General features: G+C 37.9%; 1 protein-coding gene across 1 annotated transcript in view; it reads right to left on the bottom strand.

Moving 5' to 3' along the window:
- The window catches only part of LOC306968337 (flotillin-2), a 51,676-nt gene extending 37,216 nt beyond the window's left edge, over positions 1-14,460 (bottom strand). The window contains exons 1-3 of the mRNA XM_079563680.1: positions 14,278-14,460; positions 13,466-13,547; positions 8,124-8,214 (exon numbers count right to left, since the gene is read on the bottom strand). Coding sequence (XP_079419806.1) covers positions 8,124-8,214; positions 13,466-13,547; positions 14,278-14,326 — 222 coding nt within the window. The 5' untranslated portion in view covers positions 14,327-14,460. The remainder of the gene's footprint in view (positions 1-8,123; positions 8,215-13,465; positions 13,548-14,277) is intronic.
- Positions 14,461-14,706: the final 246 nt, after the last annotated feature.

The following is a 14,706-nucleotide window of genomic DNA, read 5'->3' as shown; positions in this document are numbered from 1 at the left end:
ATTGCGATTGACTGCGGAATCCTAGGCTACTAATGCAGAAATTTCAAAAATTGCATAAAAATTGTGAAAAGATTCATAATTGCATAAGAGTGCTTTTATTGTGAAAATCCTCATTTAGTTGCATAATACTGCTTTACATGTGAAAATCCTCATTTAGTTGCATAATACTGCTTTACATGTGAAAATCCTCATTTAGTTGCATAATACTGCTTTACATGTGAAAATCCCTATTAAGTTGCATTATAGTGCTTTACATGTGAAAATCCCTATTAAGTTGCATTATAGTGCTTTACATGTGAAAATCCCTATTAAGTTGCATTATAGTGCTTTACATGTGAAAATCCCTAATAAGTTGCATTATAGTGCTTTATATGTGAAAATCCCTAATAAGTTGCATTATACTGCTTTATATGTGAAAATCCCTAATAAGTTGCATTATACTGCTTTATATGTGAAAATCCCTATTAAGTTGCATTATACTGCTTCATATGTGAAAATCCCTATTAAGTTGTATTATAGTGCTTTATATGTGAAAATCCCTATTAAGTTGCATTATAGTGCTTTACATGTGAAAATCCCTATTAAGTTGCATTATAGTGCTTTATATGTGAAAATCCCTATTAAGTTGCATTATAGTGCTTTATATGTGAAAATCCCTATTAAGTTGCATTATAGTGCTTTACATGTGAAAATCCCTATTAAGTTGCATTATAGTGCTTTATATGTGAAAATCCCTATTAAGTTGCATTATAGTGCTTTATATGTGAAAATCCCTATTAAGTTGCATTATAGTGCTTTATATGTGAAAATCCCTATTAAGTTGCATTATAGTGCTTTACATGTGAAAATCCCTATTAAGTTGCATTATAGTGCTTTATATGTGAAAATCCCTATTAAGTTGCATTATAGTGCTTTATATGTGAAAATCCCTATTAAGTTGCATTATACTGCTTTATATGCGAAAATCCCTATTAAGTTGCATTATAGTGCTTTACATGTGAAAATCCCTATTAAGTTGCATTATAGTGCTATTATTGTGAAAATCCCTATTAAGTTGCATAATTGTGTTGTAATTGCAAAAATCCCTATTAAGTTGCATAATTGTGTTGTAATTGCAAAAATCCCTATGTTGTTGCAGAAACTGTAAAAACTGTTGAAATTGCATAAACTCTTAACATTGTATAAAGTCTTAACATTGTATAAACTGTTTAAATCACTCACAGACTTCACTGTATCAGAAATCCTATTAAAATGAATGGGGACCCTTCCCCATACAAATCAATGGCAGAATTCCCAAGCCCGTAGAAAAAAACTGGAAAACTGCTGAACTCTATTTTTTTCTGAAAACTGACAAGTTGTGGAACCTGAATAAGCACAAACTGCAGAAAATTTGGAAAAAGTTGCAGAAAAATATCAATTTGCGGAAGCCCCATTATAAGTAATGGGAAAAATCGGCCGAATATCGGCCGATTGCGGAAAAACCGGAAGTTGTAGAATTCCCAAAAGTAATAGCAGGATTCTCTCCAACATGCTGAACGTTTTGATGTATAACTTGTGGAAATCGCTGAAATTGTGAAAGTTGTGAAAGCTGCAGAAAAACGGGAAAAAAACGGAAGTTTAATAATAAAAATAATAATAATAACTAGAAAATGTTGCAGTTGCTGCGCAATTGCGATTGACTGCGGAATCCTAGGCTACTAATGCAGAAATGGCAAAAAATGCATAAAAATTGTGAAAAAATTCATAATTGCATAAGAGTGCTTTTATCGTGAAAATCCTCATTTAGTTGCATAATACTGCTTTACATGTGAAAATCCCTATTAAGTTGCATTATAGTGCTTTTATTGTGAAAATCCCTATTAAGTTGCATTATAGTGCTTTACATGTGAAAATCCCTATTAAGTTGCATTATAGTGCTTTTATTGTGAAAATCCCTATTACGTTGCATTATACTGCTTTATATGTGAAAATCCCTATTAAGTTGCATTATAGTGCTTTACATGTGAAAATCCCTATTAAGTTGCATTATAGTGCTTTACATGTGAAAATCCCTATTAAGTTGCATTATAGTGCTTTTATTGTGAAAATCCCTATTAAGTTGCATTATAGTGCTTTATATGTGAAAATCCCTATTTAGTTGCATTATAGTGCTTTATATGTGAAAATCCCTATTTAGTTGCATTGTAGTGCTTTTATTGTGAAAATCCCTATTAAGTTGCATTATAGTGCTTTTATTGTGAAAATCCCTATTAAGTTGCATTATAGTGCTTTTATTGTGAAAATCCCTATTAAGTTGCATTATAGTGCTTTTATTGTGAAAATCCCTATTAAGTTGCATTATAGTGCTTTATATGTGAAAATCCCAATTAAGTTGCATTATAGTGCTTTTATTGTGAAAATCCCTATTTAGTTGCATAATTGTGTTGTAATTGCAAAAATCCCTATTTTGTTGCAGAAACTGTAAAAACTGTTGAAATTGCAGAAACTCTTGACATTGTATAAAGTCTTAACATTGTATAAACTGTTTAAATCACTCACAGACTTCACTGTATCAGAAATCCTATTCAAATGAATGGGCAGAATTCCCCATACAAATCAATGGCAGAATTCCCAAGCCCGTAGAAAAAAACTGGAAAACTGTAGAACTCTAATTTTTTCAGAAAACTGACAAGTTGTGGAAGCTGAACAAGCACAAACTGCAGAAATTGCTGAAACTGTGGAAAAAACTGCAGAATCTGTGAATTTGCGGGAGCCCCATTATAACTAATAGGAAAAATCGGCCGAATATCGGCCGATTGCGGAAAAACCGGAAGTTGCAGAATTCCCAAAAGTAATAGCAGGATTCTCTCCAACATGCTGAACGTTTTGATGTATAACTTGTGGAAATCGCTGAAATTGTGAAAGTTGTGAAAGCTGCAGAAAATTTGGAAAAAAATACTATAATAATAATAAAGAACGTGAAAACCATTTATTGACTGCGGAAGGATTCCGCAGTCAATCAATAATAAAGAACACCAAAACCATTTATTGACTGCGGAAGGATTCCGCAGTCAATCAATAATTGACTGTGGAATTCTTCCGCAGTCAATTATTGGTTTTCATGTTCTTTATTGATTGACTGCGGAAGAATTCCGCAGTCAATCAATAAAGAATGAATTGAATGAATTATTGGTTTTCATGTTCTTTATTGATTGACTGCGGAAGAATTGGTTTTCATGTTCTTTATTGATTGACTGCGGAATTCTTCCGCAGTCAATTATTGGTTTTCATGTTCTTTATTATTATTCCTCTTCCATCTTTTTCCCGATTTTCTCCAGCTTTCAGCACCTTCATGCTTTGTGCAATTTATGCAAGTTATGCATCAAAACGTTCCGCATGTTGAGGAGAAGGGTGCTATTACTTTTGGGACTTCTGCAACTTACGGTTTTTCCGCAATCGGCCAAAATGTCGGAGATTTTTCCCATTGACTTATAATGGGGCTGCCGCAAATCCATGCTTTTCTGCACTTTTTTCTGCATTTTCTGCATTTTCTGCACTTTGTGCATGTTCAGCTTCTGCAACTTGTGGGTTTTGAGAAAGAATTGGCTTCTGCATATTTCCAGTTTTTTTATACGGGAGTTTGAAATTTTTGCATTGGTGTGTATGGGGGAATCCAGCCAATCAGGAGACTCCAGGCCTTTCAGCCATTTGTGCTTCTGCCAATCAAGCACTTTCAACAGTTTGACCAGTTTATGGAATATAAAAGTTTATGCAATATTAACAATTTATGCAAATTAACCACTTTATGCATTTTACCACTTTATGCAGTTTATACAGTTTATGCAACATGACATTGTATGCATTTTACCAGTTTATGCAAAACAGATTATGCAAATTAACCACTTTATGGCATTGAAACAGTTTATGCATTTTAAAGCACTATTATGCTATTTAATAGGGATTTTCACATATAAAGCAGAATAATGCAACTTAACAGAGATTCATGCCATTTAGGACTTTTGAATTTTAAAGAGTTTATGCAATTTACACAATGTATGCAAATTAAGCCACTTATGCATTTTACCACTTTATGCAAAACCGATTATGCAAATTAACCCATTTATGCAATTTGAACAGTTTATGCAACATGACATGTTATGCATTTTACCAGTTTATGCAAATTAGATTATGCAAATTAAGCAATTTATGCAATTTGAAGAGTTTTTGCAATTTCTGCATTCGCTTCCCGCAATTCCGCAGTCAATCGCAATGGCGCAGCATTTCTAGTTGATTGACTGCGGAATTCTTCCGCAGTCAATTATTGGTTTTCATGTTCTTTATTATTATTCCTCTTCCATCTTTTTCCCGATTTTCTCCAGCTTTCAGCACCTTCATGCTTTGTGCAATTTATGCAAGTTATGCATCAAAATGTTCCGCATGTTGAGGAGAAGGGTGCTATTACTTTTGGGACTTCTGCAACTTACGGTTTTTCCGCAATCGGCCAAAATGTCGGAGATTTTTCCCATTGACTTATAATGGGGCTGCCGCAAATCCATGCTTTTCTGCACTTTTTTCTGCATTTTATGCAATTTCTGCACTTTGTGCATGTTCAGCTTCTGCAACTTGTGGGTTTTGAGAAAAAATTGGCCTTCTGCAGTTTTCCAGTTTTTTTACACGAGAGTTTAACATTTTTGCATTGGTGTGTATGGGGGAATCCAGCCAATGGGGAGACTCCGCCTTTCAGCCATTTGTGCAGCTTCTGCCAATCAAGCACTGAGGCCATTTCAACAGTTTGACCAGTTTATGGAATTTAAAAGTTTATGCAATATTAACAATTTATGCAAAGTAACCACTTTATGGGATTTAACCAGTTAATGCATTTTAAAGCGTTTATGCAATTTACATAATTTATGCAAATTAACCCATTCATGCATTTTACCACTTTATGCAGTTTATACAGTTTATGCAAATTAAGCAATTTATGCAATTTGAACGGTTTATGCAATTTATGCATTCGCTTCCCGCAATTCCGCAGTCAATCGCAATGGCGCAGCCATTGCATTTCTAGTTTTCAATTAGTATACACTTAATATATAGGAGGTAAAATACAAATACAGACACACATTTAAAAAAAAGTTATTTTCACTATTATTGGAATTATTGGTTTTCATGTTCTTTATTATTATTCCTCTTCCATCTTTTTCCCGATTTTCTAGAGCTTTCAGCACCTTCATGCTTTGTGCAATTTATGCAAGTTATGCATCAAAATGTTCCGCATGTTGAGGAGAAGGGTGCTATTACTTTTGGGACTTCTGCAACTTACAGTTTTTCCGCAATCAGCCAAAATGTCGGAGATTTTTCCCATTGACTTATAATGGGGCTGCCGCAAATCCATGCTTTTCTGCACTTTTTTCTGCATTTTATGCAATTTCTGCACTTTGTGCATGTTCAGCTTATGCAACTTGTGGGTTTTGAGAAAAAATTGGCCTTCTGCAGTTTTCCAGTTTTTTTATACGAGAGTTTGAAATTTTTGCATTGGTGTGTATGTGGGAATCCAGCCAATGGGGAGACTCCAGGCCTTTCAGCCATTTGTGCTTCTGCCAATCAAGCACTTTCAACAGTTTGACCAGTTTATGGAATATAAAAGTTTATGCAATATTAACAATTTATGCAAAGTAACCACTTTATGGGATTTAACCAGTTAATGCATTTTAAAGCGTTTATGCAACTGAAGAGTTTATGCCATTTAGGATTCATGAATTTTAAAGAGTTTATGCAATTTACATAATTTATGCAAATTAACCCATTCATGCATTTTGCCACTTTATGCAGTTTATACAGTTTATGCAACATGACATTTTATGCATTTTACCAGTTTATGCAAAATAGATTATGCAAATTTAGCAATTTAAACAGTTTATGCAATTTCTGCATCCGCTTCCCGCAATTCCGCAGTCAATCGCAATGGCGCAGCCATTGCATTTCTAGTTATTGATTGACTGCGGAATTCTTCCGCAGTCAATTATTGGTTTTCATGTTCTTTATTATTATTCCTCTTCCGTCTTTTTCCCGATTTTCTAGAGCTTTCAGCACCTTCATGCTTTGTGCAATTTATGCAAGTTATGCATCAAAATGTTCCGCATGTTGAGGAGAAGGGTGCTATTACTTTTGGGACTTCTGCAACTTACGGTTTTTCCGCAATCGGCCAAAATGTTGGAGATTTTTCCCATTGACTTATAATGGGGCTTCCGCAAATCCATGCTTTTCTGCACTTTTTTCTGCATTTTCTGCAATTTCTGCACTTTGTGCATGTTCAGCTTATGCAACTTGTGGGTTTTGAGAAAAAATTGTCCTTCTGCAGTTTTCCAGTTTTTTTATACGAGAGTTTGACATTTTTGCATTGGTGTGTATGGGGGAATCCAGCCAATCAGGAGACTCCAGGACTTTCAGCCATTTGTGCAGCTTCTGCCAATCAAGCACTGAGGCCATTTCAACAGTTTGACCAGTTTATGGAATATAAAACGTTTATGCAATATTAATAATTTATGCAAAGTAACCACTTTATGGGATTTAACCAGTTTATGCAACTTAAGAGTTTATGCAATTTACATAATTTATGCAAATTATCCCATTCATGCATTTTACCACTTTATGCAGTTTATACAGTTTATGCAACACAACATTTTATGCATTTTACCAGTTTATGCAAATTTGATTATGCAATTTGAAGAGTTTATGCAATTTCTGCATTCGCTTCCCGCATTTCCGCAGTCAATCGCAATGGCGCAGCATTTCTAGTTATTATTATTATTATATTATTATCAATCGCCATTGCGATTGACTGCGGAATTGCGGGAAGCGAATGCAGAAATTGCATAAACTGTTCAAATTGCATAAATTGCTTAATTTGCAAAAACTAATTTGCATAAACTGGTAAAATGCATAAAGTGGTAAAATGCATAAACTCTTAAGTTGCATAAACGGTTTAAAATGCATAAAGTGGTGAATTTGCATAAATTATTAATATTGCATAAACTTTTAAATTCCATAAACTGGTCAAACTGTTGAAATGGCCTCAGTGCTTGATTGGCAGAAGCTGCACAAATGGCTGAAAGTCCTGGAGTCTCCTGATTGGCTGGATTCGCACATACACACCAATGCAAAAATTTAAACTCTTGTATAAAAAAACTGGAAAACTGCTGAAGGCCAATTTTTTCTCAAAACCCACAAGTTGCAGAAGCTGAACATGCACAAAGTGCAGAAATGGCAGAAAATGCAGAAAAAAGTGCAGAAAAGCATGGATTTGCGGCAGCCCCATTATAAGTCAATGGGAAAAATCTCCGACATTTTGGCCGACTGCGGAAAAACCGTAAGTTGCAGAAGTCCCAAAAGTAATAGCACCCTTCTCCTCAACATGCGGAACGTTTTGATGCATAACTTTCATAAATTGCACAAAGCATGAAGGTGCTGAAAGCTCTAGAAAATCGGGAAAAAGATGGAAGAGGAATAATAATAAAGAACATGAAAACCAATAATTGGTTTTCTAGTTCATTATTCAATAATAATGAACTAGAGCCACAGTCTGTTTTCTCCTTGTTGTGACTCTCAGCTTGTGTCCAGTGGGTCAACACAGGCTCATGCTAACGTGCACATGGGAGCGTTCACGCCGCTGTGTGCACCATTTGCTTAAAAACACACTCCACCTGAAACTCTTCAGTTCGGGTATTCGTGAAAAAAAAATAGTGTGAATGGCTCATCTGTTTGTTGATGGGCTGACACCCTCCACTCTCGTGCGGGGTCGCGGGTGAACGGATCCAATGCAGCGAATGCACCCATTAGAGCAGAGAGCCTTTTTTAGTGCTCAATTGAACGTGCTTGATTAGCGTGTGTTTAGTGCGTGATTAGCGGCCCCGTTAAGAAGACCAATAAGGCTGGAGCTTATCGGTCCGGGTGGACCGGCACACATGGCCCCGGAGCTGTTATGATACCGGGTTTCGGTACCCATCCCTAGCTGTCAAGCATAGGGTTGCCTTGTGTACACATTTTGCTGTATAAATAACCTTGCTTCATGGCGTATAAAGTACCCTTGGCTGGGAAACACAGTTGTAGCCTGCCGGTGAAGTGAGTGCATAGGCAGCAGTTACCTGGGCGACCCCGGTGACAGTTATGGCCACGCCCTCAGCCGTCTCCACTTCCTCACAGCGTGGCTGCAGCGTCATGATCTCAAGAGTAATCCTGCGCAACCACAACAAATGCTTAACTCAGACACTGCAATGGATTGAGTATTTACCAAAACATGATACAATGGACAGATGATCAGAAATGTTACTAAAAAGGTCTCATTGTAATTTTTCTGACAAGTTTTGCAAAGAGATACAGTGCCCGTCCTCTGTGAGTGCGGGTCAAGCGGCAGAAGAGGGTTACAAGAAACACGGCCACAGGCGCATTCTGGCAGAGGCTAGGCAAAGCTACAAATAGAAATTAATGGGCCACTAAGTTAACGTTAGCCAAACTTGCAAATTCTACAGTTTTTATCAAAAAGCTTGCTCCTTTCAACACAGTCCGGGAGCAGTAATATCCTACAATAGAATCTTCCAGCCAAGTGATTCTGACCATTAGCCTGGCCAGGGGCGATGAGGCTGCCCTCTTCTCCTACAGTGCCCCAGCGGCAGCAAAGGATGGGTCGAACGCATCTCCCAACAGGGATTAATAAAGTATTAGGATTAGGATAAGGCTTAAGAAAACAATAAAGTTGTTCACCCAGAAGCTTAGACCTCCATGAACTTGTCCTTGAAGGGACTAGATGGAAGTTGACATTTTTATACTCGCTACTGCCACCTCAGGTCTAACGTGTAGCTGCAGTTTCTATATTAAGCTCATGCGTGACGGTACTTCGAACCCGAATTAATAACTTTCTGAGTGACAGTGCAGGATTTTAGTGGCAGTTGTGGTGAACAGGTCTGGTCTTATTCTACACATTAGGACATTGCTGGAGCATGTAGAGGGTGGAAAATACATAATTTTAACATTTTAACATTTTTAACATATCCTGCTGTTTTAGCCATCCCAAAGTAAAGTATAGGCATTTATATGATATGTTGTACCTCTTCCGCTATGGAGCACAATTTTTTGTGAGAAATATAAGTAATTTCTGGGGGTATTTTCCAAACGCGGAAGACAAGACGCTTCGATTCAGTTAACTCCGCCCCCTCTCTCCCAGCGGAGATTAGCAGTATTATTAGCAGTAAAACAAATATAAATATCACAGCAATAAGTGAAGTTACTGCACAATACAGTTATAAGGAGTTGACATCTGCAACACAGCTTAATAAATGGCTAACAAACAAGCTAACACACACCGCTCTGTCCTGGCCTCTCCATCATATTGGGGATTCGCATTGGTTGTAAAAGTTAATCCACTTTGATTCTGGCGAAGATTCACCAAACATCCATCAGAGACAGTCACAGAAAAACACTATTTTGGTGATAGTCGCCAAATCCCGGAAAGAAATTCCAACTTCTGGCGAGTGGCCTCTTCTTTAGAAGGTTGAAAAAAGTCTTGCACCTCTCGTAGCCAAACGCACTTTTCTCCGTGACATTATCGTTATGTAAGACTAAAGAACAGGTGTGTCCAGAATAGTTTAGAAAGAGCTCCTTCTTCACATACTTCAGTGCAAACATGACATCTGTTCAGGCGCTCAGGGGTGCGTTTGTTTTCAGCCCTGACCTGGAAGCGCTTCCTTTTTTCTTTTTCAAAGCTTTCTTATAAATTAAAATCAGGCCGTAAGGCACTGCACTACATTACAGAAGTTGTGCTCTTCCTGTTTGACACTATGACGTAAAAAACGTCAGAGTGTCACAACTCCAGCAGCTTTTTCCAGCAGAGGGCGGAGCAGGTGCTCAGAGAGCAGGATTCAGGAGGATTGCTGAGAACTGCGTGGATGAAGCCACAAACCACTCTGGGGGTATTCTTCAAAAAGTCGATTTTGCATGATATAGGACCTTTAAATCAGGGTTTATACAGGCAGCAAACGATAAGTGTGCTTTCTAATGCCAAATGCAAAAAAAAATCTGTGCATATTTCTTATATCAACATTGTCAAACATTCCGTCACATGAATTAATGCAGGGAAATTTTAAAATTCAAAAGCAAAAGGGAAACAACAGAAAACATTTGAATGCTGAATGTCTGTACAGGATGAGAGAGTGTGTTTGAGAGTGCGAGTGTAGGACAACGGATGGGTGTGGCGTGTTTACACAAATGAGTATGTACCAACTAAATGAACAAATAAATAAATAATTGTGCATAATTTCAGTCAAAACTGCAGGTGAATGTGTATTGGGCCATAATATGGCTCTTCTAGCATCTGGGTAATTTTAGTTTTAGTGCGCCGCAGATGTGGTGGTAAAAACAATGGCGGTATTAGGCAGTGTTTTGGCCGAAAGGCAAATAATCCAAGGTGATTATTGGCCTTTCAGGAAATAATCACCTTGGATCATGATTATTTCCCGAAAGGCAAACATAAATGTGCAGCACAAAGTTAAGATGTATCATTGACGCATACTAGGCTACCTCTTGGCAGTTTGTACAAACGTTCATAGAGACCAATTAAGTCAAATTTCTGTTAATATCGGCCTCAATAGGCAAGTTATCCCAGCAATCAAATGACATTTCATCACAATCCAACAATTATTCACCTTAAATACTCTCAAATCCAATGACAACCACCTAATGCCAGTGATCTCCCATTGTTTTCAATGAGGCGGAGAGCTTCGTATTCCCCTCCGCTTGATTTGTAAGCGCAAGTTTTGACACCGTAGCCCTATTTTTTGAGGCCTTTAAAAAAGGCCTAAAAACACATTTATTTTTAAAGGCCTTTTCAGACTAATTTGTTTGTTTGCTGTGTTGTTTTTACTATGTGAATGTTCTTTTTGTTTTTATCAGATTTTATTATTCTGTTGTAGCACTTTGAGGTTTCGCTGAAATGTAAAGTGCAATATAAATAAAATTTATTATTATTATTATTATTATTATTCTGCATTTCAGATTAATTTATGCAGCAAAATTAGATGACCAAGAAATTTAATCTAATGGCAATTTACATCCAATTTATGACTTTTTAATGCCTGGTGGAAACCCTGTTAAAGGCATGGGATTTTTAGCCTGGCATGAAGCCAGAGTGACTTTATTTATGTATTTATAAATACATATAGAGACAGTCTGGAATTGTGGTAATAGGACACGATTTCCAAATTGAGCCTGGAGGCGGGGCTAACGATTGCAGTTTGAATGAGAGCGAACCAATCAAACACAAAACGACCTGTGCTTTGCATTTACGTCCTCCGCCATGATTGTTTGTTGTCCACACGTGTAGTCGAGTAAATGTTCCGGTGAAAGCCCTTAAAGCCATAGCAAGAAGCTGCTCTAACAACAAGCCCAGCTCATTTAAAACAGAAGAAAGGGTACTGATACAAGAGCGTTGTGTCGCGACCGCCATCTTCACTGTTTTGGTTACGGCCCGGAGGAGCACTGGTTGATGGGAAATCCTAGTGCGGAAGATGACGCACCATTAACTCCCGCCTCCCGTGCTATGATTGGTTTCGTCTTGGTCAGTGATGTACCTGAACGCGTTCATTGAACAAAAGTTCATGATGCACGTCTGTACCGATTTTAGGATTCTACGACAAACTTAATTTTAGCCCGCGTCCTATCTCGCAATGATAAAAAAAAAACGCGCTGACGCGCCATTACTTTGGGGGAGTGCGCTCCGCGCACTGTCCAATTACAATGTTTGTTTTCTGATACATGTGCACGTGCACGAAACGTGCACGACAAGAGGAGTGCGTTAGTGCATGTTTGATAGGAGTCTATACGATTACAAGAGGCCCTTCGCCAGCCCTGATGGCCCTAATAATAATAATAATAATAATTAAAAAATAGAATAAAATAAGGCTGACATGAAATAGCTTTAACACTAACTGAGGAGGCCATAATATTTTTGACTCATGGCTGAAGTCAACTTTCTCCAGCTCTCCCAAGGTTGGCAAAAATGCATCTCAAAATACATCAGATTGTTGCTTTAAGATATGGAATATGAAAATATTTCCCTGAGAGGGGAAATATACTTTTCACCTTTTTCACCCCGATCCGTTTTCATGCCTGAATAATAGCTCACAGCACAAAAAAAAAAAGAAAAAGAAAAAAGAACTAGGAAGGAGTTCATTTTTGGAACTATGAACGAACTATTAACTATAAACAATTATGCACTATGAACAAACTAGTTCATTTTGAAATTTGTGAACTGCACTTTGAACTAGTTCATGTAGAAAATGAACTTTCCCAACACTGGTCTTGGTTTTGCCGGAGTCAGTGAGATTCAAATCGCACAATTCCAGACTGTATCCCCATGTATCTCTTAACATGGAGGATCAGTCTGGCTCGTGCCAGCCAGGCTATGGAATTTTAGCAGTTAGGCCATTAAAATGTTAAGATGTAGGGAGAGGATGGATTTTTTCTTTTAAGAAATGAACCCCTCATTCACTACATAGGCCCGCACTATATAGTCGACTATATAGTCACTGATTCTGTTGGCGATTCGGACACAAGCCACTACATTCTCCGCGCTGCGTGACGTCGCGCGTGCTGCGACGTGCAGATATGTTTTTTTATTTTTTTATCGGAATTTATTTATTGTTACAAACGTTTATTTTATGAAACAGAACGACTGTTTTGGCACTTTTACAGGCGTTACTATCATCACAAAAAAAGGAAAAGAAACAAAATCACCCCAGCGTGAGCTCAGAGACGTGCCGAAAGTAGGCAGGTGTCCGAAGCGCCAGCAGATTGAGTGACTACATCTGCTAAAAGTTCGCGAAACCCCGGGAATAATGTAATTCTGCGATAAAGACCAACCAGACTCATGAGACAGTGGAATATTTATGATAAATATGAGTCAGATACGTTTTTACTTCACATGGATTTTACGTGAATGGCTTGGATTATTCGAGAGGACGCTGTCGGTCATTTAACAGCTCCAGCTAAAGATTAGCAGCTAACGTTAGCATCTTTTCACCGTAACCGGTTATATTTAGGTCGTTTATTCATGAGAAACACAAACACACGACTGAAACAGCTGATTTACTTCAGTCGTGTTGTTTAGTTCAAAGACCTGTCGCTGTCAGGCTCTTCTCCAACTCTCGCAATGCATTGTGGTCTATATTGACCCGCTTAGTGACCATCGATGCTCACTACTTTTCGAGATGCATTGTGGGAAATTTCGAGTGCACTACTTTTTTCTCTCTGGACATTCGGAGACCCCTACAAAATGGCGTGAGCACTATATAGTGCACTATATAGGGAATAGTGTGCACATTCGGATACAGCCTATAAGAGACTGACATTTTTTAATACCAATCATCTTCTTCCCATTCAAAAGCATTTCTCGGTTAAATTTGCTTAGATACTTGGTTCAAGTCAATATTGTCACCTTTGGGAGTCAGATATTAGCCACCAAGCCCAAGCCCAGCCTCCAACAACATAGGTCTTCTCATCAGCACTGCAGCAGGCCCCTGGAGAGAAGCAGGCCATGATCAGACACATATACAGTTCATTTGACAGGACAGACATTGAATTTGCCAGAATGCATAATATTAAATAAACCGTTTATAACCATGAAAACCCTCATGGACAAGAGAGCATACTCCAAACTATGCCAGGCGCCAGTTTTTCTAATTAACTGCATTACACTTTCACAAGTTGTAGCTAAGAAGAAAATATATGAATTCAAAAAATATCATTAATATCAGTTACTGGGTCCATGATCTCTCTGTACAAGACCAAAAATATCCTCATAAACAAAATATTTTTTCCTCTATTTAATAGACCTTTAGAATGCTGTGATGTCACTTCCAACCCGGCAATACTGTTATTGAGGCTTGGAACCTTAATGCCGACTCTGCTTCACAATAAATTATTGTTTTTTGAGGTTTTAATTGTGTGGCATTTCAAAACTTTAAAAATATGTGAGATATGTGCCTATTCAATAAGACGCTTGAGGGCCACCAAAAATTGGTCCGAGAGCCGTACTTTGGACACCTCTGGTTTGCACACACAGACCCGTGCGCTAACAGAACAATGTAATCCTTTTGTTTAAGGACAAACATGGGAAATTAATAAATACATAATTTCTAGGCTACGTGGTGGTTGGTCTTGACAGGGAGCTAACTTGGTGCTAACAACAAACGTTGACGCTACAACGCCGAGGCTAGCTTAATGGGAAATGTCAAAATATAAACATACCAGAGACAACGAGAGCTTCGTTAGGGCCGACAGTCAGACAGTTACCCATATTGACCAAGAACGATAAAGCTGTGTAAGGTGGAAGTATGAGCAGACCGAACAAATAGAAGGGCTAAACGCTAAGGCAAATGGGACGGTGTAAAATGTGGTCAACCTCCGCTAAGCTGTAGTGTTTTTGTACTAGTGCCGTTATACGCACGTTGACAAGTGACGTCACGCGCACGTGCTTCTGTACATCCGAAACGAGCGGAATAATTTTAACCCCTCGCAGTTTTTATTATATTGTCCTTGTCTACTTTCAGTAGACACGGCATACGTTGTATACCTTTGTTGAAATGTCAATTTCAAAAAAAGAATTAAAAAAGAAGAAGCCTACTTCTAAACATAGCTTTATAGGCTAGATGTCTCATACGCGCTGCTGCCCAATGG

The sequence above is a fragment of the Gobius niger genome (genome assembly GCF_951799975.1).
Source record: "Gobius niger genome assembly, chromosome: 1".
Lineage (NCBI taxonomy): Eukaryota > Metazoa > Chordata > Actinopteri > Gobiiformes > Gobiidae > Gobius > Gobius niger.
This window is presented reverse-complemented; position numbering and strand designations above follow the sequence as displayed.